General features: G+C 47.0%; 2 protein-coding genes across 3 annotated transcripts in view; one reads left to right on the top strand and one right to left on the bottom strand.

Annotated features, from left to right (window-relative positions):
* Positions 1 to 124: 124 nt before the first annotated feature.
* Positions 125 to 13,686, top strand: GADD45GIP1 (GADD45G interacting protein 1). The gene is made up of 2 exons (XM_075343124.1): positions 125 to 497; positions 13,232 to 13,686. Exons 1-2 carry the CDS (start codon positions 151 to 153, stop codon positions 13,563 to 13,565), a joined length of 681 nt encoding a protein of 226 aa, XP_075199239.1. The 5' UTR covers positions 125 to 150; the 3' UTR covers positions 13,566 to 13,686.
* Positions 13,687 to 20,237: 6,551 nt separating this feature from the next.
* The window catches only part of LOC142302046 (tetratricopeptide repeat protein 39A-like), a 32,849-nt gene continuing 25,471 nt past the window's right edge, over positions 20,238 to 27,615 (bottom strand). For both annotated transcript variants that reach the window (XM_075343122.1, XM_075343123.1), the window contains 6 exons: positions 25,449 to 25,540; positions 25,249 to 25,369; positions 24,718 to 24,829; positions 24,494 to 24,608; positions 22,632 to 22,748; positions 20,238 to 20,683 (listed from right to left, as the gene is read on the bottom strand). In XM_075343122.1, the coding sequence (XP_075199237.1) occupies positions 20,563 to 20,683; positions 22,632 to 22,748; positions 24,494 to 24,608; positions 24,718 to 24,829; positions 25,249 to 25,369; positions 25,449 to 25,540 (678 nt within the window). In that variant the 3' untranslated portion in view covers positions 20,238 to 20,562. The remainder of the gene's footprint in view (positions 20,684 to 22,631; positions 22,749 to 24,493; positions 24,609 to 24,717; positions 24,830 to 25,248; positions 25,370 to 25,448; positions 25,541 to 27,615) is intronic.

Here is a 27,615-nt window from a genome sequence, read left to right as displayed (position 1 = left end):
AGACTTAATTAAACAGGCATCGCCGTGGACGCCCCCTGTCAGCTTTCTATGCGGGCGATATCTGTGCCACCTATGGAAGGCCCCCACATAGACGCACCGCAGTTACTGGACTTCCGCCCCCTTCTGAAGTCGGGAAAAGGGTGTTTAAAGATGGCGCTGCCCATGCAGAGGTGCTGGGCTAGGCTGCGGACATTAACCTTCACCTGGCCGGCGGCGAGTTACCATGCCCGGCCGAGGAGATGGGGGCTGGGGGGTATCCATAAACCTGACCCTAACGACCCAGAGACCAAGGACTGGCATAAAGGCCCGGCTTATGAGGCCAAGCTGTACGGCCGCCATGGCAGCGCTTCTGGGGTTAACCCGGAGGGTCTGTGGCCGAGTCCCGAGCAGCTCCGGGCTATAGAGGCGGATGAGAAGGAATGGTGCCCGAGCCTGGCGGAGATGCAGGAGCGGCTGGAGGCGACAGACCGGGAGCTGGCGCGGAAGCAGAAGGAGAGGTCAGCGCGGGTCACCATAGCAACGCGCTGCAGCGCCCTGTGATGACCACCAGAGGGCGGCAGAGCGCAGCATTGCAGTGCAGCACACGGTGGTGAGCACTAGGTGGCGCCATTGTACATAGATGTCATATATCACAGCGCCACCTAGTGCTCACCTCCAATCCGGCATCTGATAATCCACAAGCGCTTCACACAGCTTCCCATCCTCATTACTGGCAGCAATTGTCATCCTCATGTTTGATTAATTGGGGTCATAAGTCTGGGAATTGAGGCAGCTCCAGATGTGAGGGACTTCCCTAAAGTGGTTGTGCACCCCCCTCCAGTCCCCCCCCCCCCCCGAATCAGGTGTCCTATAGTCATCAAGGGGGTACAATCACTATACCTGCGGCCCTTCAAACCGTCCCTCAATACATTCTTATACCGGGCTCAGGAGCTGGACTGTTATTAACCCCCTTAAATTCCACGGTCATCCACTGACGATGGCATTTCATTTAGGCGGTGGAAGGGTTGCACCATTTCATGCGCTCTTTGCCTCTCCTCCAATGGCACTGCTGGGTTGCCATGGCAATAGGAGCTTGTTACAGGGGTCTGGCGAAGTGCAGCCACAGCCTGACCTTCATTGGAGGCTACAGAATATACAAGAGCTGGACAAAAACAAGTCCAAGCTCCATATATATATATATATATATATATATATATATATATATATATATATATATGTGTGTATATATATATATATGTGTGTGTATATGTATGTTTGGACACACCTTCTCATTCACTGAGTTTTCTTTATTTTCATGACTGAAAATTCTAGATTCACATTGAAGACATCAAAACTATGAATTATCACATGTGGAATGAAATACTTAACAAAAAAGTGTGAAACAACTGAAAATATGTCTTATATTCTAGGTTCTTCACAGTAGCCACCTTTTGCTGTGATTACTGCTTTGCACACTCTTGGCATTCTCTTGATGAGCTTCAAGAGGTCGTCACCAGAAATGGTTTTCCAACAGTCTTGAAGGAGTTCCCAGAGATGCTTAGCACTTGTTGGCCCTTTTGCCTTCACTCTGCGGTCCAGCTCACCCCAAACCATCTCGATTGGGTTCAGGTCTGGTGACTGTGGAGGCCAGGTCATCTGGCGTAGCACCCCATCACTCTCCTTCTTAGCCAGATAGCCCTTACACAGCCTGGAGGTGTGTTTGGGGTCATTGTCCTGTTGAAAAATAAATGATGGTCCAACTAAATGCAAACCGGATGGAATAGCATGCCGCTGCAAGATGCTGTGGTAGCCATGCTGGTTCTGTATGCCTTCAATTTTGAATAAATCCCCAACAGTGTCACCAGCAAAGCCCCCCCCACACCATCACACCTCCTCCTCCATGCTTCACGGTGGGAACCAGCCATGTAGAGTCCATCCATTCACCTTTTCTACAAATACACGGTGGTTGGATCCAAAGATCTCAAATTTGGACTCCTCAGACCAAAGCACAGATTTCCACTGGTCTAATGTCCATTCCTTGTGTTCTTTAGCCCAAACAAGTCGCTTCTGCTTGTTGCCTGTCCTTAGCAGTGGTTTCCTAGCAGCTATTTTACCATGAAGGCCTGCTGCACAAAGTCTCTTCTTAAGGCTATGTTCACACAATGCGTTTTTTACCTGCGTTTTTGCTGCAAAAATTTCTTGAGAAATTCTTGTAACCTTTCTGCAGACATTTCCCAGCAAAACCTATGGGAAAAAAAATTAGCTGTGCACACACTGCGTTTTTTTCTTAAGAAAATTCTTTCAGTAGATTTTCTTAAGAAAAAGAATGAGCAGTCACTTCTTTTCTGCAGCTAACTGCATTATTTCACTCCATTGACTACCATGTAATCAGGAAATAGCGCAGGAATAACGCAGGTAGCAAGTGATGTGCGTTATACCTGTGTTATTTCGTGTTTTCGGGACATAGTGTACCTCCCTGCACTGCGTTTTGCAGGGAAGTGATGTCACTAGGGACAGGAAGAGGAAGAAGAGAAAAAAAAAAACACGTGTACTCCGCTGTATTTTTACCTTCCAGCCGGGTAAACACACAGCGGCGGCCCGGTATTCTCAGGCTGGGGAGAGCGAGGGACAGGGTTAATGCCCCCTCCCCCTCCCGCAGCCGAGAATATCAGCCGCAGCTGCCCCGGGACTGTCGCATCCATTATGCGACAGTCCCGGCGTGTTACCGACTCTTCCAGATGCCGTGATGCGGGGGCAATCCAGGTAATATGGAGTTAACGGCAACTAATAGCTGCCGCTAAGTCCAAGATTAGTGGTGGCAGCGTCTATGACACGCCATCACTAATCTGAAAGTGAAAGTAAAGAAACACTCGCACACCGAAAAATCCTTTATTTTGAATAAAAGACAAAAAGCCCCTCTTTCTCCAGTGTATTAACCCCTCCCAAACACAGCTCCAACGAAATCCACAGCCATGTCCCGCGGCGCTTCCAGCCCTGCTCCAGCCGCCTGTGACAGTTCTCCACGGGTCAGTGAGCGAGTGCTGAATGCGGCTCCTGAGGGAGTGCACAGGTGACTCCAGGACATTTCTCACGGCCGCTGATGTGAACACACTACCGGCCATGAGAAGTGCAGTGTGTGGGGGGAAACATCATAAATAAAGCTGGAATATCTATCCCTCTATTATCTATCTATGTATCTATCTATCTATACCCCTAAATATCTATCTATCCCTCTATCTATCCCCCTAGATAATAGATAGATATTTATCTATTATCTATCTATTCCCCTAATTATCTATCCCTCTCTATCCCTCTATCTATCTATCCCTCTATCTATCTATCCCTCTATCTATCTATCCCTCTATCTATCTATCCCTCTATCTATCTATCCCTCTATCTATCTATCCCTCTATCTATCTATCCCTCTATCTATCTATCCCTCTATCTATCTATCCCTCTATCTATCCCTCTATCTATCTATCCCTCTATCTATCCCTCTCTATCCCTCTATCTATCTATCCCTCTATCTATCTATCCCTCTCTATCCCTCTATCTATCTATCTATCCCTCTATCTATCTATCCCTCTATCTATCTATCCCTCTATCTATCTATCCCTCTATCTATCTATCCCTCTATCTATCTATCCCTCTATCTATCTATCCCTCTATCTATCCCTCTATCTATCCCTCTATCTATCCCTCTATCTATCTATCCCTCTATCTATCTATCCCTCTATCTATCCCTCTATCTATCCCTCTATCTATCCCTCTATCTATCTATCCCTCTATCTATCTATCCCTCTATCTATCTATCCCTCTATCTATCTATCCCTCTATCTATCTATCCCTCTATCTATCTATCCCTCTATCTATCTATCCCTCTATCTATCTATCCCTCTATCTATCTATCCCTCTATCTATCTATCCCTCTATCTATCTATCCCTCTATCTATCTATCCCTCTATCTATCTATCCCTCTATCTATCTATCCCTCTATCTATCTATCCCTCTATCTATCTATCCCTCTATCTATCTATCCCTCTATCTATCTATCTATCTATCCCTCTATCTATCTATCTATCCCTCTATCTATCTATCTATCCCTCTATCTATCTATCTATCCCTCTATCTATCTATCTATCTATCTATCTATCTATCTATCTATCTATCCCTCTATCAAATCAAATCAAATAAGCTTTATTGGCAGGACCAAATACAAATTAGTTTTGCCAAAGCAAGTGTACATTAGGGGCTGGGGCTGTGGGGATGGTGGGTGGGGACTGTGGTAACGGTGGATGGGGCACATCCAAGGTGGGGACTGTGGGGGCACTTCTAGGATGGGGGCTATGGAAGTCCATGGCTTATGATGGGGCATATCCAGGGTGGGGACTGTGGTAACGGTGGATGGGGCATATCCAGGGTGGGGTCTGAGGGGCCACATCTGGTATGGGGGGCTATGGAGGTCCATGACTTATCATAGTTCTCTTTCTGGAAGTCTATGACATTCGTTCACATACTGCGCTGCTATCTCCACTGCGCTCTCTTCTTCCCCCAGCAGGATATATATTTTCTCTTCCTCCTTCATGGAGCTGAAATCCGGGAAGAGATGGGAGAGTCTCCTGAAGTGAGTGTCCCTCACTGCTGAGTACTTGGTGCAGTGTAGCAGGAAGTGGGTTTCATCCTCCAGGGCCTCCAGGTCACAGTGTTGGCACAGTCTGTCCTCCCTGGGCTTGTAGCGCTGCTTGTGTCGGCCGGATTCGATGGCTAGACTGTGGGCACTGAGTCTATATCGGCTCAGGGTCCTGCGGTCTCTGGGATCCGGGAGTTTCTCCAGATATGGGGCCAGTCTGTAGTCTCTCTGTAGACTCTGGTACGTGGTCAGTTTCTGTGAGGTGTTGATGTCGGTGCTCCAGTCACTGACATACCTCTCCTGGCCCTCGTCTACCATCTTCCTGATTCTGGTTCTTGTCAGGCTGCTGTGATTGGTTATTTTGTCCAGTTGGGTTTGGGAGAGCTGTGCCAGGGGTCCTGGTTCATCTGGCCCACGTATATGTATCAGAGCTTTGTGGTGATGGGAGCTTGGATTGCTACTCTGTAGGTGAGCCTGAAATGATAGTGACCTCTTCAGAGCTGCTAGGTGTAGAGGGAATCTGCCCAGCTCAGCTCGACAGGCACTGTTGGAGGTGCTTCGGTGGACCTGGAGAAGGTGCTTACAGAATTCCAGGTGGAATATTTCTGTTGGGCTGGAATCCCACCTTGACCAATCTATCTATCCCTCTATCTATCTATCCCTCTATCTATCCCTCTATCTATCTATCCCTCTATCTATCTATCTATCTATCCCTCTATCTATCTATCCCTCTATCTATCTATCCCTCTATCTATCTATCCCTCTATCTATCTGTCTATCCCTCTATCTATCTATCCCTCTATGTATCTATCCCTCTATGTATCTATCCCTCTATGTATCTATCCCTCTATGTATCTATCCCTCTATGTATCTATCCCTCTATGTATCTATCCCTCTATGTATCTCTCCCTCTATCTATCTCTCCCTCTATCTATCTATCTATCCCTCTATCTATCTATCTATCCCTCTATCTATCTATCCCTCTATCTATCTATCCCTCTATCTATCTATCCCTCTATCTATCTATCCCTCTATCTATCTATCCCTCTATCTATCTATCCCTCTATCTATCTATCTATCCCTCTATCTATCTATCTATCCCTCTATCTATCTATCTATCCCTCTATCTATCTATCTATCCCTCTATCTATCTATCCCTCTATCTATCTATCCCTCTATCTATCTATCCCTCTATCTATCTATCCCTCTATCTATCTATCCCTCTATCTATCTATCTCTCCCTCTATCTATCTATCCCTCTATCTATCTATCTATCCCTCTATCTATCTATCTATCCCTCTATCTATCTATCCCTCTATCTATCTATCCCTCTATCTATCTATCCCTCTATCTATCTATCCCTCTATCTATCTATCTCTCCCTCTATCTATCTCTCCCTCTATCTATCTCTCCCTCTATCTATCTCTCCCTCTATCTATCTCTCCCTCTATCTATCTCTCCCTCTATCTATCTCTCCCTCTATCTATCTCTCCCTCTATCTATCTCTCCCTCTATCTATCTCTCCCTCTATCTATCTCTCCCTCTATCTATCTCTCCCTCTATCTATCTCTCCCTCTATCTATCTCTCCCTCTATCTATCTCTCCCTCTATCTATCTCTCCCTCTATCTATCTCTCCCTCTATCTATCTCTCCCTCTATCTATCTATCTCTCCCTCTATCTATCTGTCTATCCCTCTATCTATCTGTCTATCCCTCTATCTATCTATCCCTCTATCTATCTGTCTATCCCTCTATGTATCTCTCCCTCTATCTGTCTCTCCCTCTATCTGTCTCTCCCTCTATCTGTCTCTCCCTCTATCTGTCTCTCCCTCTATCTGTCTCTCCCTCTATCTGTCTCTCCCTCTATCTATCTCTCCCTCTATCTATCTCTCCCTCTATCTATCTCTCCCTCTATCTATCTCTCCCTCTATCGCTCCCTCTCTGTATTATCTATTTTTTTTCTTTTCATTTTCAATGTGCTTTATTGCTGTAAAGGCATTAAAAAACGCAGGGACCAACATGAAAAAAACCGCACCGAAAATGCATCAAAAACGCACCTGCATTATTGGTGCGTTTTTTAACGCAGGTGTGCTAATCCTTCACTCTCAAGAAATTTCTTAAGAAAAATCATTTTTCTAGTGTGAACATAGCCTAACAGTTGTTCTAGAGATGAGAAGGTGTGTCCAAACTTTTGGTCTGTAGTGTATATTAGTATGTAAATAAAATAAATCATATGTAATATCCCTGCATCAGTAATGGTCCAATCTATCAAAATATAACAATTATCCCGGATGGTAAAAACTGTGAATAAGCAAAAAAATAAATAAAAAAAAAATGTACCTAGACTTGGGGTTTTCCATTCGCCGCTAATAGAACGTACGATATGAAGTGACGGACGCCTCAAATGTACCCCAGAATAGCAGCGAGAAACAAGTCCTCACTCAGGTCCACAACATGTGAAATATTACAAGCGGCAGAGAGTCAACAAAATGGTACCATAAAAAAAAAACGAAACCCCTCGTGCGGCCGCGTGGACAGAAAAATGAAATGGTTATGGCTCTAGGAAGAAAAAGGGGGGGGGTCGGAAACCCAAAACCAGAAAATGACCCCGTCAAGAAAAGATTGGGGGGTTGTCACGTGAAGGATACCCCTGCCCATGTGTTATATTAGGGGGCAAACAACATCAGGGACCTCCTACAGGGACAGAACGAGTCCCAATCCAGGTGACATTATATAGGCCACATTGAGTATCACATCCATCATTGTCGAGCATCAGTTCCTCAGGTCAACAGCAGGGACCACAACGTCATAATAGAGGGGGGTCCCCAGTCCTACAAGCGCTGTCACATGTAAGGCCCATTATTCTGTATGGAGGGCTATGTGGGGCCCATTATTCTGCATGGAGGGCTATGTGGGGCCCATTATTCTGCATGGAGGGCTGTGTGGGGCCCATTATTCTGTATGGAGGGCTATGTGGGGCCCATTATTCTGTATGGAGGACTGTGGAGCCCATTATTCTGTATGGAGGACTGTGGAGCCCATTATTCTGTATGGAGGACTATGTGGGGCCCATTATTCTGTATGGAGGACTATGTAGGGCCCATTATTCTGTATGGAGGGCTATGTGGAGCACATTATTCTGTATGGAGGGCTATGTGGGGTCCATTATTCTGTATGGAGGGCTATGTGGGGCCATCATTCTGCACAGAGGGCTATGTGGAGCCCATTATTCTGTATGGAGGGCTATGTGGAGCCCATTATTCTGTATGGAGGGCTATGTGGAGCCCATTATTCTGTACGGAGGGCTATGTGGAGCCCATTATTCTGTATGGAGGGCTATGTGGGGTCCATTATTCTGTATGGAGGACTATGTGGGGCCCATTATTCTGTATGGAGGGCTATGTGGAGCACATTATTCTGTATGGAGGGCTATGTGGGGCCCATTATTCTGTATGGAGGGCTATGTGGGGCCCATTATTCTGTATGGAGGGCTATGTGGAGCACATTATTCTGTATGGAGGGCTATGTGGAGCACATTATTCTGAATGGAGGGCTATGTGGAGCACATTATTCTGTATGGAGGGCTATGTGGGGCCCATTATTCTGTATGGAGGGCTATGTGGGGCCCATTATTCTGTATGGAGGGCTATGTGGGGCTCATTATTCTGTATGGAGGGCTATGTGGGGCCCATTATTCTGTATGGAGGACTATGTGGAGCCCATTATTCTGTACGGAGGGCTATGTGGAGCCCATTATTTTGTACGGAGGGCTATGTGGAGCCTATTATTCTGTACGGAGGGCTATTTGGGGCCCATTATTCTGTATGGAGGGCTGCGCGGGGGCCGGTTGTCCTGCCGGGAGGGCTGCGCGGGGGCCGGTTGTCCTGCCGGGAGGGCTGCGCGGGGGCCGGTTGTCCTGCCGGGAGGGCTGCGCGGGGGCCGGTTGTCCTGCCGGGAGGGCTGCGCGGGGGCCGGTTGTCCTGCCGGGAGGGCTGCGCGGGGGCCCGTTGTCCTGCCGGGAGGGCTGCGCGGGGGCCCGTTGTCCTGCCGGGAGGGCTGTGCGGGGGCCCGTTGTCCTGCCGGGAGGGCTGCGCGGAGGCCGGGAGGGCTGCGCGGGGGCCCGTTGTCCTGCCGGGAGGGCTGCGCGGGGGCCCGTTGTCCTGCCGGGAGGGCTGCGCGGGGGCCCGTTGTCCTGCCGGGAGGGCTGCGCGGGGGCCCGTTGTCCTGCCGGGAGGGCTGCGCGGGGGCCCGTTGTCCTGCCGGGAGGGCTGCGCGGGGGCCCGTTGTCCTGCCGGGAGGGCTGCGCGGGGGCCCGTTGTCCTGCCGGGAGGGCTGCGCGGGGGCCCGTTGTCCTGCCGGGAGGGCTGCGCAGTGGTGTCATGGACGCAGCAGGGACACGTCTTGTATAGGATTAGATCATACCTATCTAATCTATTTTGTGTGATGCACTCTGCTGAACGCTATATCGAATTCCCTCGTGTTACGGCTGTTTTCATCAGTTTTTTTGCATCAGGCACAATCCGGCTCAAAAACCTATGCAACGGATACGGCGAAAAAAACGTATCCGTTGCATACGTTTTTCCATGCGGCCCGTCCGTTTTTTGACGGATGCAGTTTGATACTGAGCCTGTACAGTGCAAAAAACCGCATCCGGCCACCGGATGCAGTTTTTGCCGCAGGACGCCGCATCCGGCGTCCATACGCTTGCATTGTAAATTGTGCCGGATCCGTCGCAATGCGGTTTTTCACCGCAGACAAATGCTGCAAGCAACGTTCCATCCGGTCGCCGCATGGGCTAAATATGCCGCATCCGGCAAAAAACAGACGCAAGGCCATGCAGCACAATCTCGCGTTAATGCAAGTCTATGAGGGAAAAAACGCATTTGGTGGCAAAAAAAGATGCGTTTTTTCTGCAAAGCACCGTATTGTGCCTGATTGCAAAAAACTGATGTGTGACAGTAGCCTAAGGGTATCTTGTCAAGGGAGGAATTTAGGTAAAGACTGCTAATGGAGTCTTCGTTCGGGATAATCAGAGACGGTGCCGTATTAGCTGTATATCCATGCCGATATATCAATGTATAAGACAATGAACACAGACATGTTCTCTCTTTCAGACCCGCAACACGCATCCGTTAAATTTGTACGTGTGCGGTACGTATTTGCACGTACCGGAGACACGTACACATGGAGACCCATGTTATTCTATGGTAGATGGCACACACACGTAAAATCACACGAACGTGTGTCTGTGTGGTAAGTACGTGTGTGCGCTTTTCTACATGGACAACATGTCCGTTTTTGGCCGGCAGCACGCAGGCACGGACCCGCTTTAGTCTATGGGTCCGTGCCTGCACGTACCGCACACGGAGTATGTCCATGCTCAGCACGTTTCGTGTGTGTGCGTTTTTACACTAGCGATCTTATTTTTTGTTTTTTTTTAAATTCAGTATATTTACCTTTTTTTTCTGCTGTTCTCAGTCATACTTACATGGGCGCTCGGTTTTTTTCTTCCCCCGGCTCATACCGCTCCCCGATCACCAGCGCGGCGAGGAACAGCTGTGCACAGAATACGCGGCAACAATTACTTTGAATATGCCGGCCGCTCATTAATCAATCTCGTATAACCTGCTTTCCCCACCCACAGACGCCTGTGATTGGTTGCAGTCAGACACGCCCCCCACGCTGAGTGACAGCTGTATCACTGCACCCAATCACAGCAGCCGGTGGGCGTGTCTATACTGTGCAGTGATATAAATAATTAAAAAAAAGGCGTGCGGTCCCCCCCAATTTTCAAACCAGCCAGATAAAGCCATATGGCTGAAGGCTGGTATTCTCAGGATGGGGAGCCCCACGTTATGGGGAGCCCCCCAGCCTAACAATATCAGCCAGCAGCCGCCCAGAATTGCCGCATACATTATATGCGACCGTTCTAGGACTGTACCCGGTTCTTCCCGATTTGCCCTGGTGCTTTGGCAAATCGGGGTAATAAGGAGTGTGACGTAGCGACCACCAACGTTGTAAATGGTTGCTATATGTCACAGTGGAGAAGGTATCTGCGATATCTAGACGGTAAAGGTTGCTATGGGACTTGTAGTCCACAAAGGCTTCTTGCTACACATAAGGGTCAGGTTCCCTTTAACAATCACAAGGTGCTCTGCAGGGCTGAGATTCACAGACCTCCACCTGTGGGTGTGGCCAGCTTGATATAGGAGACTGGCAATGTGTGTTTGGGAGAGTGAGAGCAGAGCCGAGAGCTCTGCATGGAGCACCCTGTGTGGAGGCTGAGCACAGGACTCAGATATTCAGACTGAGGTGAGTGCAGCCAGACCAGGGCTGTAAGGCCGAACCTCTCCTGGAGGAGACACAGACCCAGGGGTCTGCAGAGGGCCCTGGAGCCAAGAAGGAACCTCAGCTAGAGGTGTCTGCTACCGGGTGCCAGAGAGAGAGGAAAGTGGTTAAACGTCCACTATGATCTTGTACTAGAGTCTGCTCTGTAAGCTGCAGAGCCGGAAGCCTGGAAAAGCTCCAGGCCTGCGTGGAGCGATTTATAAGTTTGTGGACCCTCCTGGAACAGCCGAACGGGGCATCGTAAGACCGTCTCCTACGGCAAGGGGTGCCTGTGTGGCGGGGACCCGTATGGACGGTGCATAACCCGGCTGTGTTCCGGGTCCATTTACATGTACAGCGAGGACAATAAAGCCGTTTTGATCGGACTATTTGAGTCACGGCGTCTTTGTGGTCCTGGGGGACCCCCACCCTGCTACAGGAGTTATTGGCAGCCCATAGCTGCCACTAAATCCTAGATTAATCATGTTAGGCGTCTCCCCGAGATACCTTCCATGATTAATCTGTAAGTGACAGTAAATAAACACACACACCTGAAAAAATCCTTTATTAGAAATAAAAAACAAACATATACCCTGGTTCACCACTTTAATAAGCCCGAAAAAGCCCTCCATGTCCGGGCGTAATCCAGGATGGTCCAGCGTCACTTCCAGCTCTGCTGCATGGAGGTGACCGGAGCTGCAGAATACACCGCCGCTCCTGTCAGCTCCACGCAGCTAATGAAGGAAATAGCGCGATCAGCTGTATTCAGCGTTGGCCGCGAGTAACCTCAGTGACAGCTGAGCTGATCGCGCTATTCCCTTCATTAGCTGCGTGGAGCTGACAGGAGCGGCGGTGTCTTCTGCAGCTCCGGTCACCTTCATGCAGCAGAGCTGGAAGCGACACTGGACCATCCTGGATTACGCCGGACATGGAGGGCTTTTTCGGGCTTATAAAATTGGTGAACAAGGCAATTTGTTAGTGTTTTTTTTCTAATAAAGGATTGTTCTGGTGTGTGTGTTTATTTACTGTAATTTACAGATTAATCATGGAAGGTATCTCGGGGAGACGCCTGACATGATTAATCTAGGATTTAGTGGCAGCTATGGGCTGCCAAAAACTCCTTATTACCCCGAATGCCAATGCACCAGGGCAAATCGGGAAGAGCCGGGTACGGTCCCAGAACTGTCGCATCTAATGTGTGCGGCAATTCTGGGCGGCTGCTGACTGATATTGTTAGGCTGGGGGGCTCCCCATAACGTGGAGCTCCCCATCCTGAGAATACCAGCCTTCAGCCGTATGGCTTTATCTGGCTGGTATTAAAATGGGGGGGACCGCACGCCATTTTTTTTTTTAATTATTTATTTTACTGCACAGCATAGACACGCCCACCGGCTGCTGTGATTGGGTGCAGTGAGACAGCTGTCACTCGGCGTGGGGGGCGTGTCTGACTGCAACCAATCACAGGCGTCTGTGGGTGGGGAAAGCCGGTTATACGAGATTGATTAATGAGCGGCCGGCATATTCAAAGTAATTGTTGCCGTGCATTCTCTGCACAGCTGTTCCTCGCTGTGCTGGTGATCGGGGAGCGGTATGAGCCGGGGGAAGAAAAAAACCGAGCGCCAATGTAAGTATGACTGAGAACAGCAGAAAAAAAGGTAAGTATACTGAATTTAATAAAAAAAAAAAAAAAATAAGATCGCTAGTGTAAAAACGCACACGCACGAAACGTGCTGAACACGGACATACTCCGTGTGCGGTACGTGCAGGCACGGACCCATAGACTAAAGCGGGTCCGTGCCTGTGTGCTGCCGGCCAAAAACGGACATGTCGTCCGTGTAGAAAAGCGCACACACGTACTTACCACACGGACACACGTTCTGTGTGATTTTACGTGTGTGTGCCATCTACCATTGAATAACATGGGTCTCCGTGTGTACGTGTCTCCGGTACGTGCAAATACGTACCGCACACGTACAAATTTAAAGGGATATGTGTTGCGGGTCTTACAAACACCCGTATGGGGGGGAGGAGCCATCAGTCACATGTGCAGACCACGCCCACTTTTACGGCAGTCTTAATGCGAGCTAGCACTGCCGGGTTTTCATGACATGTCAGCAGCTGCTCCCCCTAGTGTTCAAAAGTGGAAAATATCAAACTTTTAAAATTATTTTTCATATTTCACTCCGTTAAAATATTTTTTTTTTAAAAAAAAGTAAATACTTTACAGAGTTTAATTGTTGAAAAAAATATTTTTTATGGCACCTTTCCCTGTAACGTTTCATTGTTTCTTTGAAGGGAGCGGCTGATAGCAGCCAACATGGCAAAAATGCCGAAGATGGTGGAGGAGTGGCGCAGAGCAAAGAAGGAAGCAAAGCAGAAAGAGCGAGAGGAGAAAGCCCGTAAAGAACGCCTCTTGGCTCTGGCGCGTGAGAAGTTCGGCATCCAAGTGGATTTCCGTAGTGCCAAATTCCAGGAGATGGTGAAGGAGCTGGAGAAGGACGAGAAGAAGAAAATGAAGGCCATAAAGAGGAAGCAAAGGGAGGAAGAGCGGGCAGCGATGGCGGCACTACTAACTACAATCCCTTCAGCAGGACAGCCGGCGCCTCCAGCGTCTGACACCTCGGGGTGATGATCCTCTGGATGAGACTGATTCTATAGACCTGACTGACGAGCCCCTGACATCAGCGCCGTATCATTACAGCCCTTCTGTATATATCTGTGATTTGTAATAAAACAAGCACTTAAAAGTTCTTTATATGTATATGTTCACCTCCTCTAGGGTGGGGGAGGGGCGACAGCTTTAGTATTCAGCCCACCAGTCTAATGGGCAATCATGTCACCACGAGTATGTGATCTGAACACTCTCTGACACATTCAGACTAGACGTGTCCAGACTAAAGCCTGCTTTACACACTTCAATAGATCTTTCAATCCGTCGTCGGGGTCAAGTTGTAAATGACGCACATCCGGCATCGTTCGTGACGTGTTTGCGTGTGAAACCTACATGCGATCGATATTGAACGAAAATACGGTGATCGCATACACGTCGTTTATTCCTCATACATTGGACGTTTTGTTGCACGAACCTAGTCAATTGAAACGTGTGACATCCCTCATACGATTTTGATGTCTGATGCTATGTGCGCAGGTGTGCGCTCTGCACCGCAGCTTAAAAAAGGTCCGCTTCAGAGCGCAGCTGAAAAGCTGCGTTCTGAAGCGCCTCACAATGTCTGTCATGCACTAATCTCTTGTCGGTCCGTCACTATCTCTGTCCCTCTCTCTCTGTCCATGTCAGTCTATCCCTCTTACCCCCTCTCTCATATACTCACCGATCCCCGATCCCCGGCGCTGCACGGCGTTCACACTGCTCCGGCGGCTTTTACTGTTTTGAAAAAGCCGGCCGCCCATTAAACAATCTCGTATTCCCTGCTTACCCCGCCCACTGGCGCCTATGATTGGTTACAGTGAGACACGCCCCCCACGCTGAGTGACAGGTGTCACACTGCACCCAATCACAGCAGCCGGTGGGCGTGTCTATACTGTGTAGTGAAATAAATAATTAAAAAAAACAGCGTGCGGTCCCCCCCAATTTTAAAACCAGCCAGATAAAGCCATACGGCTGAAGGCTGGTATTCTCAGGATGAGGAGCTCCACGTTATGGGGAGCCCCCGAGCCTAACAATATCAGCCAACAGCCGCCCAGAATTGCCGCATACATTAGATGCGACAGTTCTGGGACTGTACCCGGCTCTTCCCGATTTGCCCTGGTGCGTTGCCAAATCGGGGTAATAAGGAGTTATTGGCAGCCCATAGCTGCCAATAAGTCCTAGATTAATCATGTCAGGCGTCTATGAGACACCTTCCATGATTAATCTGTAAATTACAGTAAATAAACATACGCCCGAAAAAATCCTTTATTGGAAATAAAAAACACACACACATTCCCTGGTTCACCACTTTAATCAGCCCCAAAAAGCCCTCCATGTCCGGCGTAATCCAGGATGGTCCAGCGTCGCATCCAGCGCTGCTGCATGGAGGTGACAGGAGCCGCAGCAGACACAGCCGCTCCGGTCACCTCCACGCAGCTAATGAAGACAGCCGTGCAGTCAGCTGAGCTGTCACTGAGGTTACCCGCTGTCACTGGATCCAGCGGTGGATGCAGCGGTGGATGCAGCGGTGGCCGCGGGTAACCTCAGTCACAGATCAGCTGATCGCGCTACTCACCTCCGCTCCGGTCAGCTCCAGTCAGCAACTGAGGTGAGTAGCGCGATCAGCTGAGCTGTCACTGAGGTTACCCGTGGCCACCGCTGCATCCACCGCTGGATCCAGTGACAGCGGGTAACCTCACTGACAGATCAGCTGATCGCACGGCTGTCTTCATTACCTGCGTGGAGGTGACCGGAGCGGCTGTGTCTGCTGCAGCTGCAGCTCCGGTCACCTCCATGCAGCAGCGCTGGATGCGACGCTGGAGCATCCTGGAGTACGCCGGACATGGAGGGCTTTTTGGGGCTGATTAAAGTGGTGAACCAGGGAATGTGTGTGTGTTTTTTATTTCCAATAAAGGATTTTTTCGGGCGTGTGTTTATTTACTGTAATTTACAGATTAATCATGGAGGGTGTCTCATAGACGCCTGACATGATTAATCTAGGACTTATTGGCAGCTATGGGCTGCCAATAACTCCTTATTACCCCGATTTGCCAACGCACCAGGGCAAATCGGGAAGAGCCGGGTACAGTCCCAGAACTGTCGCATATAATGTATGCGGCAATTCTGGGCGGCTGTTGGCTGATATTGTTAGGCTGGGGGGCTCCCCATAACGTGGAGCTCCCCATCCTGAGAATACCAGCCTTCAGCTGTATGGCTTTATCTGGCTGGTTTTAAAATTGGGGGGGGAGGGGGACCGCACGCCAGTTTTTTTTAATTATTTATTTCACTACACAGTATAGACACGCCCACCGGCTGCTGTGATTGGGTGCAGTGTGACACCTGTCACTCAGCGTGGGGGGCGTGTCTCACTGTAACCAATCATAGGCGCCGGTGGGCGGGGTAAGCAGGGAATATGAGATTGTTTAATGGGCGGCCGGCTTTTTCAAAACAGTAAAAGCCGCCGGAGCAGTGTGAATGCCATGCAGAGCCGGGGATCGGTGAGTATATGAGAGAGGGCTGCTCAATTCACTTACTCAGGAGATTAGCGGTCACCGGTGAGTCTTCACTGGTGACCGCTAATCAGGACGCGACACAGACAGAGCCGCAGCATGACCATGAAGTCGGGTGAAGTTCACCCGAGTTCATTCTGACAGTGCGGCTCTGTCTGTGTCTGCTGTCATCTGCCATTCAGCTCTGCTACATGGCTGTCTGTGTCTGCTGTCAGCGGCCATTCAGCTCTGCTACATGGCTGTCTGTGTCTGCTGTCAGCGGCCATGTAGCAGAGCTGAATGGCAGATGACATAGTAAAAACGCATCCCTACACATTACACACGCTTGTCAAGTCAATAAATAAAAAAAAAAAAGGGTGCCCAATGCATACGTCACAGAACACATGATCTAAAGGAGCGCACACAAAATTGATCAATTTAACATAGACTACTAACGCACGTGTGACAGCAAATGAACGACCTACGTGTGATCTCATTCAATCGCATATGCGACCTGGGCGTGTCACATCGCATACGAGATCGCAGACCTAATTGTAAGGTGTAAAGCTGGCTTAACTCAGTTCGCTTGTATTGAGCGAGGCTGTGTACATCTAGTCTGTATGTGACCGCGGTGCAACCACGCTTTCTGCAGCAGAGAATCCTGACTGCATGTACTGTAAAGAATCAGAAGTCTGCAGTCACATACAGTGTGTCCACCCATATCTTGTCCCCGCCATTAACTTGACAACGGCGGCAGCTATAGGCATAGAAGTGGTGTCTAGGTATAGTAAAGTAGCCATGCGCTACGCAATGATACCACGTATGGCGCCACCTGGTGGAAAAACAACGGAGTTGGCATTTTTATCTCGAAAACGGAACGCGATAGAGAAAAAAAGTGAATTAAAAAATTGTAGGGCATCATCAATTCAATACGAATCGACACCTTGCATACAGAAATGCTATGATATGAAACCCATGACCCCCCCAAAACATTGAATGCTGGGCACGCATATGGTGCTCCTTTAATTTTGATGCTCAAAATGACCCCCGTCAGCTGCAATGCACATCTGGCCTCTGCACAGCATACCGTATCTTGCTGCACGCTGTGCAATATGGTAGGTGACACGTTTGCACAAGCATCTGTGATACGTGGTCGTAGGTCCTGCAATGTTGGTGGAGAGGTCGCATACACCTGCTGTGTGATGTGACCTCACAGAAAGAAGTCCAATGGGGTCAGGTCAGGTGAGCGGAGGCCGCTCCACACAGCCACCATACCCAATGACTTGTAGGAAGGTCTCCATGAGGTATCGCTTCACGTCCACAGCCTTGTGAGTTTTACACGTTCTAATCAGCATTTCTGTATGCAAGGTGTCGATTCGTATTGAATTGATGATGCCCTACAACTTTGTAATTCACTTTTTTTCTCTATCTCGTTCCGTTTTTGAGATAAAAATGCTAACTCCGTTGTTTTCCACCAGGTGGCGCTATAGGGGGTTTCATTGCGTAGCGTATGACTACTTTACTATACCTAGACACCACTTCTATGCCTATAGCTGCTGCCATCCTCAAGTTAATGTCGGTGGGCAGACTGTATATGCAGGCAGGAAGAGAGGAAAAGCTGCACATAAACCTCAGCATATCCACAAGAGAAGCTGACATGTGGCTTTCAAAAAAAGAATGCACCGCAGGTTAGTGCACAGTCTGCATGAGATGAGGATTTGTATAAATCCCATCCACTTTGCTTGAACTATAAGACGCTGCTGAGGTCTTGAGTATTGAAAATGTCGACAGCTTTCATCCAGAACTTTAAGTCATATACTTACCTAGTTCTCTATAACCTGGTGTCTCTGCCCTCCCTGACATACTTTCTCGCCTCTCCATGGTGTGGAAATCTGTGCATATCCTCCTTCCTGCCAGCTCTTAGGACCCCTTCACACATCCATGTTTCCAGTATGTGTGGTGTCCATTTTCACACGCATGTTCATTGTAATAGGTTTTGATTTTCATACGAACTGTGATCCACACGGACGTGTTTTAGCGTCAACACAGAGAAGAAGGATCAATAGAAGTCTATGAAAAACACACACAGCACACTGACATCAGTGTAGAGTCCGTGTGACACAGACCAGAATTAAATGAATTCAAAGAATTACTGACTTTAAAGTGTTAAAGATGTGCAAGGATGAGAGAGATTTTCTAACTATTAATCAAATAAGTGTTAAGAAAAAAGAAAAATGGCATAGGATCACTCCCCATTTTTGAACACCAGCAAAGATAAAGCAAACAGCTGGTGGCTGGTATTATCAGACTGGGAAGGCCCATGCTTATTGGGCCCTTCCTGGTCTTAAAATATTATCAACTCACAACCGCCCCAGAAGTGGCGCATTCAATTCTGGCACTTTGCCCCGACTCTTCTTAATTTGCCCTGGTGTGATCTGTGTGTCCTGTATGGACCAGTGAAAGCACCCCTAGAGGTGCGAAACGGTACCGTCATCCTCGTGCTCTCCTCCCTCTGCATCCCTGTGTCTGTCTCACCTGTCTGCATGAAGCGTTAATAAAAATCAACTTACACCGCAGAGTGCTGCCATTCTTCATTTTCCTCTGGTGATCTGTGTACTTTCAGCTGGCATCAGGCCCTGGTGTTAGTAATGGAAAGGCATTATCAGACACCGCACCAGGGCAAATCAAGAAGAGCCAGGGCAAAGCTCCAGCATTGGGGCATCTAATAAATGCGCCACTTCTGGGGCAGCTGCAGGCTACTACTTTTAGCCTGGGAAGAGCCCAATAACCATGGGCCTTCTCAGCCTGATAATACCAGCCCCCAGCTGTCTGCTTTACCTTGGCTAGTTATAAAAAAAAATAGGGTGAAGACCACTGTATTTTTTTTCCCCTTTATTTGGTTAGCTCTAAAATATATCTATACTGGCACATCTTCAACACATAAAAAAGACCATTGACGTGGCACACAGATGGTCAAAACAGAACCATGCGTTTTTTTTCACGGGTGTGTGAAGGGCTCCTAACACTGAGAAAAGTAACAATCAGTTCTTACGGAGTGATTTGTTTTTTTGTACGCAATAATTTTTTTTACTCAGAACATTAAAAGTTATCTGTGACATTTCAACCGATCATGACTTTTTAGCTCTAATAGTGAGTAATAAAGATAAGACAATAATAGGCCTATGTACATATGTCCCTGCAGCGTCCGCTGCTGGATCTCTGGTGTGACACGATGGCCGTGGGTCGGCGCAGGATGGCAGACGTCACACATTGTTACATTCCTCCACATATACATAGAATGGGGACATTGAAAGTATGACTAGTCCCGAGGGGGAAAAAAAGCCCCATGTGCTGATACGTCAATGAAAACTTCATTTTAGGTCATGGCTTTCAAAATCTATAGATTTAAAATCTGAAGAAAAAAAAAATCCTCAAAATGTAAAGTATTTAGATTGAAGAAGATATTTCTGGGCCCATGGAAAGGATACAAAGAAAAATTTGCTAGGTTTTAGTAAGTCTGTACCATTAGCAAATTATATTTTATTTGAGAGGTCATTTGTCAATAAGTTGTGGACCCCTCTGTTAGGAGAGGAAGTTTCCATATTAGATGGCCACTCGTCCAGTCACCCTTTGTTTGGCACAGTCGCCATGACACATAGCTCCTCCTTCTTATATGTGTCAGAGCTCCTCCCTGTTGCCTGTAACCCAGTGGTGCGGGCAGATACCATGTCATAGCTCCTCCCTGTTGTCTGTAACCCGGTGTGCAGGCAGATACCATGTCATAGCTCCTCCCTGTTTTGTGTCAAAAAGGGGGTTCTGGGCAGATACCATGTCAGAGCTCCTCCCTGTTTTCTGTCATCAGAGGTTCTGGGCAGATGCCATGTCACATAGCTACTCCCTGTTTGTCACCCTGTAATGTGAGCAAACTCCATTTCACATGGAGCATGCCCCTCCCACCACAGGGTGAGACAGAGGAAGGAGGAGCTATGAACCTGTGGTGGGTGGAGCTGACTCCATGTCAAAGAGCTCCTCCCTCCTGACTGTCACACTATGGTAGGAGGGGCAGACACCACGTCCCATTGTTTTGGCACTGGGTCACTTACTATTATAAGATGAACACCAGACACAGTGTTATAACAATATACAATTTATTACATTACAGCCAGTATTCTGCACACGCTGCAGTCACTGGGCCTCATAAAATAAAGGATCCTGCAGAAAACGTCCTGACACCAGAGGCCGCGGCTCATTTTTCCAGCACAAGTGAAAAAATGAATAGTGACCTCTGATTGGCTGCAGCGGGGGACACATTTTTTGGAGCCGGTGTCCTCTGCATTTTCTGTCGAGGATCCTGTAACATTAGTCATCATTAAGTTTATTCTCAGCGTTTCTGCAGCAATCAATATAAAACATAAGACAATTCTCCGTTGGGTGGAAACAAGGGGCCAATGTGGGGTCCGGCTTTACTCTGCGCGGTCTATGGGGTCTGGTCAGGAGACGCTGGCGCCGTCTGTGCTGTTCTCCTCCGAATCCGGTGCTTTGAGCCTCGAGAGCGCAGCGTGAATCCTGAAGAGGGTGCGAGACTCCATAGAGTAGTTCTTGTAATTGTTTCTAGAGGAAAAATGGATATCTTGGTCATTAACCTTTCATCTTTTGGGGGATTTTCTCCAAACGTTTCAGCCGGGCACTTTCTTGATACATTTCTATAATGTTCGAGGCTGCAAATCAGTCACCTAAAAAGAGAATATACACAACCGCCTGCAGCTAATCTAAAGGGGGAGGGGAGCGCCTACAGTTAAACCAGACATTTACATACATTATCTATACAGACACATCTGCAAGTTTTTCCCTCCGTTCTCCATACAGACACATCTGCAGGTTTTTCCCTCCGCTCTCTATACAGACACATCTGCAGGTTTTTCCCTCCACTCTCTATACAGACATCTGCAGGTTTTTCCCTCTCTATACAAACACATCTGCAGGGTTTTCTCACTATCTGACATGAAAGCAGAATAAACTTTTTCCATTTTGGTCAAATAAGAACCAAAATTATTTATATTTGCCAAATGCCAGAATAATGAGAGAATGTGTTAAGGCATTTTTAATCACTTTCTGCAAAGTCAAAAGTTTCCATTCACCAAGAGTACAATGCCTTTAAACAATATGGGACAGCCCATATGATAATGTCATGTTTTTGGAAGCTTCTGATTGGTTTATTGGCCACATCTGAGTTAATTAGAGACACACCTGTGGATGTATTGTAATGCACACCGGAAACAGACGGCTTCTTAGTGTAGAATCTTGGGAAAGTCACTAGAAATCAGCCAAGATCTCAGGAAGAGAATTGTGGACTTGCACAAGTCTGGTTCATCCTTAGGTGCAATTTCCAGATACCTGAAGGTGCCTCGTTCATCTGTACTAACAATTATACGAAAGTACAAACAAGATGGGAATGTCCAGCCATCATAACACTCAGGAAGGAGACCGGTTCTGTGTACCAGAGATGAACGTGCTTTGGTCAGACATGTGCAGATCAACACAAGAACAAAAGCAAAAGACCTTGTGAAGATGCTGGCGGAAGCTGGTAAGATTGTGTTAATATCCACAGTGAACCGAGTACTGTATCATCATGGGCTGAAAGACCACTCTGCCAGGAAGAAGCCATTACTTCAAAAGAGACATAAAGAAGCCAGATTAATATTTGCAAATGCACACAGGAACAAAGACCTTAAATTTTGGAGACATGTCCTGTGGTCTGATGAAACTAAAATTCATCGGTTTAGCCATAATGACCATTGTTACAATTGAAGGAAAAAGGGAGAAGCTTTGAAGTCTAAGAACACCATCCCAACTGAAACACGGGGGGGCAGCATCATGTTGTGGGGTTGTTTTGCTGCAGGAGGGACTGGTGTACATCACAAAATAGATGGCATCATAAGAAAAGAAGACTATGTAGCAATACTGAAGAACATCTCAAGACATCAGCCATGAATGTAAAGCTTAGGCGGAAATGGGTCTTCAAATGAACAATGACCGAAGCTACTGCCAAACTGGTTACAAAGTGGCTTAGGGATAACAAAGTCAATGTTTTGGAGTGGCCATCACAAAGCACTGATCTCAATCCTAGTGAAAATGTATCGGCAAAGATGAAAAGGCCGGTGCGAGCGGCGACCTACAAACATGGCTCAGGAGGAATAGGCCCAAATTCCATCAACTATTCTGAGAAGCTGTGGAAGGATCCAAAACATTTGACCCAAGTCATACAGTGTAAGGGCAATGGCACCAAATACTAATGAAATGGAGGAAACGTCACTGTGCAGAAAGGAATAAAAATGCCTGAAATCATTATCTCTCATGATAATTGACCTTAAACAGGAAAGGTTTACTCTGATTTCATGTTAGATAGTGAGAAAAACCTGCAGATGTGTCTGTATAGAGAGCGGAGGGAAAAACCTGCAGATGTGTCTTTATAGAGAGAGGTGGGAAACTAAGGGTTTCAACCATATATACTGACTATACAGTGAGCACAAAAACACCACCAGGATACACAGATACATACTTGGCACGGCGAAGGAATGGGATGGCGTCCTCTCCTCTGCGCTGCTGCATGTAAAGAAGACTCAGCTCCAGCAAGGAGTTGGGTACTAAATGGTGATCATACTTAATCTTCTTCTCACTACAGGGAAAGAAACAGGATTATTCGTGATTTGTGTACAAGAATGTAACTACTATAATACTGACCCCTATGTACAGGAATATAACTACTATAATACTGCCCCTATGTACAAGAATATAACTACTATAATACTGCCCTCTATGTACAAGAATATAACTACTATAATACTGCCCCTATGTACAAGAATATAACTACTATAATACTGCCCCTATGTACAAGAATATAACTACTATAATACTGCCCCTATGTACAAGAATATAACTACTATAATACTGCCCCTATGTACAAGAATATAACTACTATAATACTGCTCCTATGTACAAGAATATAACTACTATAATACTGCCCCCTATATACAAGAATATAACTACTATAATACTGCTCCTATGTACAAGAATATTACTATAATACTGCCCCTATGTACAAGAATATAACTACTATAATACTGCCCCTATGTACAAGAATATAACTACTATAATACTGCTCCTATGTACAAGAATATAACTACTATAATACTGCCCCCTATATACAAGAATATAACTACTATAATACTGCTCCTATGTACAAGAATATAACTACTATAATACTGCCCCTATGTACAAGAATATAACTACTATAATACTGCCCCTATGTACAAGAATATAACTACTATAATACTGCCCCCTATGTACAAGAATATTACTATAATACTGCTCCTATATACAAGAATATAACTACTATAATACTGCCCCCTATGTACAAGAATATAACTACTATAATACTGCCCCCTATGTACAAGAATATAACTACTATAATACCGCCCCCTATGTACAAGAATATAACTACTATAATACTGCCCCCTATGTACATGAATATAACTACTATAATACTGTCCCATATATACAAGAATATAACTACTATAATACTGCCCCCTATGTACAAGAATATAACTACTATAATACCGCCCCCTATGTACAAGAATATAACTACTATAATACCGCCCCCTATGTACAAGAATATAACTACTATAATACTGCCCCCTATGTACATGAATATAACTACTATAATACTGTCCCATATATACAAGAATATAACTACTATAATACTGCCCCCTATGTACAAGAATATAACTACTATAATACTGTCCCATATATACAAGAATATAACTACTATAATACTGCCCCATATATACAAGAATATAACTACTATAATACTGCCCCCTATGTACAAGAATATAACTACTATAATACTACCCCCTATGTACAAGAATATAACTACTATAATACTGCCCCCTATGTACAAGAATATAACTACTATAATACCGCCCCCTATGTACAAGAATATAACTACTATAATACCGCCCCCTATGTACAAGAATATAACTACTATAATACCGCCCCCTATGTACATGAATATAACTACTATAATACTGTCCCATATATACAAGAATATAACTACTATAATACTGCCCCCTATGTACAAGAATATAACTACTATAATACTGTCCCATATATACAAGAATATAACTACTATAATACTGCCCCTATGTACAAGAATATAACTACTATAATACTGCCCCCTATGTACAAGAATATAACTACTATAATACTGCTCCTATGTACAACACCCTTCAGCCCGAGCACTAGCCGAAAAAGCTCATTATCATATTAACCCCTTTGTTCCCTGCAGAATATCTAGGTGGCTTTATTCCTTGTGCACTGTTATCACTGATGTCTGGGTGTTGTTCTCCTTGATTTGTGAGTCACCTCTGGTATATGCGGGTGAAGCACTCCTCCGCCTGCGCCAGCCGTCCCCGATGCTTCAGACACAGACCTTTCAGAAGTAAAATGGAGCAGTGGTCATCATCCTGGTAGTCATTGGCTGTAAAGGGAAAGCATGGAGTAACCGATATGTTGGGGTGTACGGATCCCCATACAGTTCGCGGTCTGCGGTACGGCACGGCCGCTCGTGATGGCGGCGCACTAGTCACCTGGCTCCTGGGGCAGCCGGCTCTCTGCCGCACAGATTGTGTTCAAGGCGTCTTCTGTCAAGCGAACGTCTTTACCGATCACCGAGAATCCATTCCACAAGTACATCATCTCCTGCAGGGGAGAAGTGAAGAGGTAGCCAAGGCTTAACGGGCAACACAAGAAACACGTCCTACTTATTTATAAACATTTTCCCCTCCCAGGACGTAATGATATACCATGATCTACAAATAATGGGTGCCGGCTGTGTTGTACTGTCAGCACCTGCCTCAATCAGCAGCGATCAGAGCCAGGTCCAATTGCTGCTGGTTAAGTGCAAGATCCTGGTGGGGCGTCCGTTCTGGTCTTCATCGCCCCGTCTCTCCCCAACCTCCCCACCACAGCAACACGAACATAGGATGTCAATGGCCGACACTTTTGCACTCCTTTGAAGCCCAGCCAGAAGGTCGTTATTTGTACTATATATCATACATTTATGAAATATTCCAGTATACGGTACTGCTCGCATCAGTTCACAATAGCGCTCTACCCACCAGCGCGGGGACCGGTAAGCCGACAGGATCCTTGGCCTGGTACCTCTTCGTCTTTCGGATGACGTACTTTTCCGTGGGGGGAGATTTTCCAGCTATTTTCTGTTTTAATGAGGGCACGAGTCTGCGGGTGACAGAAGGTGATGGGTTACCACCGGCTCCTCACAGATCTGTGGAGTAAGGTGGCGCTATAGAGTCCGTACCTGAACAACTCCACCTCACTCTCATCGAAAGGCCGAGGCTCATCGGGAGGGAGCATGCTGAGGAAGGCCGCCTTCATGTACACATACATGGCCTGGGGGAAGGAGAGGAGACCATGACTGACGGAAGAAAGTACAGCCGAGAAGTAACGGCCAGCACAGGACAGGGTCCGGAGGACAGAAAGGGAAGGGCGAAGAAGCCGGAGAAGGATCCTCTACAGTCACCAGTCTACGAGGGCGAGAACCACTCCGAGTGTCTCTCTGGTCACTCCGATCTATTACATGCACGTTGTAACTGTGCCTGGGCTCAGACGGTCCTATATCGACCCCCAGAATGATGAAATAATAACAGAGGATAGTCTGGGGAAATCCTCTCATAACTACAGGATCAACATCCCCCTCGTAGAGCTTCACCAAGCTACTAAACCAGAGGGGCAGCAGCACATGTCCCCTATAATACCGGGTGTAAAGACATCCCTAGAACAACATCTGTGAGCATTGAACAAGCAGGGAATGCTGGGAAATGTCAGCTCTGGAAAATGCAGAATTGTGCATGCAGCTCTGAAGATAATACAGGCTATAACGCAGGATCAGTAATGTAATGTATGTACACGGTGACTGCACCAGCAGAATAGTGAGCACAGCTCTGGAGTATAATACAGGAGGTAACTCAGGATCAGTAATGTAATGTATCTACACAGTGATTGCACCAGCAGAATAGTGAGTGCAGCTCTGAAGTATAATACAGGATATAACGCAGGATCAGTAATGTAATGTATGTACACAGTGACTGCACCAGCAGAATAGTGAGTGCAGCTCTGGAGTATAATACAAGATAAGTAATGTAATGTATGTACATAGTGACTGCACCAGCAGAATAGTGAGTGCAGCTCTGGAGTATAATACAGGAGGTAACTCAGGATCAGTACAGGATCAGTAATGTAATGTATCTACACAGTGATTGCACCAGAATAGTGAGTGCAGCTCTGGGGTATAATACAGGATATAACGCAGGATCAGTAATGTAATGTATCTACACAGTGATTGCACCAGAATAGTGAGTGCAGCTCTGGGGTATAATACAGGATAAGTAATGTAATCTATGTACACAGTGACTGCACCAGCAGAATAGTGAGTGCAGCTCTGGAGTATAATACAGGAGGTAACTCAGGATCAGTAATGTATGTACACAGTGACTGCACCAGCAGAATAGAGTGCAGCTCTGGAGTATAATACAGGATATAAGTCAGGATCAGGAATGTAATGTATGTACACAGTAACTGCACCAGCAGAATAGTGAGTGCAGCTCTGGAGTATAATAAAGGATATAACTCCGGATCAGTACAGGATCAGTAATGTAATGTATGTACACAGTGACTGCACCAGCAGAATAGTGAGTGCAGCTCTGGAGTATAACACAGGAGGTAACTCCGGACCAGTAAGTGAAGGTAGACCTGTTGTCTAAGGCTAAGTTCACATTTCCGCTAAAATCTATCAGTCACAATCCGCTGCTCTTGTAAACAGCGGACTCCGTTTAGCGGATTCCGCTACTCCCATAGACTTGTATGAGCAGCGGATTGTGACTGATGATGCTGCGTTGCACCCTCCGCCCGACTGATCAGTCGTGGAACGACTGACCGCCGGGCGGGGGGAACGCAGCATGTAACGTTTTTTGAGCAGCGAGATCCGTCGGATTTCGCTGCGCATGCTCTCTGGCTCCCTGCACACGTCACCAGCTTTGGTTGGTTACCCGATATTTACCCTGGTTACGGTGCAAGGAGCCAGCGCTAAGCGGTGTAGGCCCGTAACCAAGGTAAATATCGGGTAACCAAGGTAAACATCGGGTGCTTTGCTGTTACCCGATATTTAGGCTGGTTACGTGTGCAGGGAGGCCGACACTTCCCCGCTCGGCCCCGCCCCCTCCCGCACTCCGCACATGTATGTACACACACACACACACACACCTGTCCCCAGCCATGCAGACAAGCACTGCCACTGACACCCTCGTCTGGCCCCGCCCCCTGCTCGGCTCCGCCCCCTCCCGCACTTTGCATGTGCACACACACACACATACACATACATACATACATACATACATGCACATACACACACTCACTCACACATACACTCACCTGTCCCCAGCCATGCAGACCGCAGCACTTCTACTGAC

This window comes from Anomaloglossus baeobatrachus, chromosome 4 (assembly GCF_048569485.1).
Source record: "Anomaloglossus baeobatrachus isolate aAnoBae1 chromosome 4, aAnoBae1.hap1, whole genome shotgun sequence".
In the NCBI taxonomy this organism is placed as follows: Eukaryota; Metazoa; Chordata; class Amphibia; order Anura; family Aromobatidae; genus Anomaloglossus; species Anomaloglossus baeobatrachus.
This window is presented reverse-complemented; position numbering and strand designations above follow the sequence as displayed.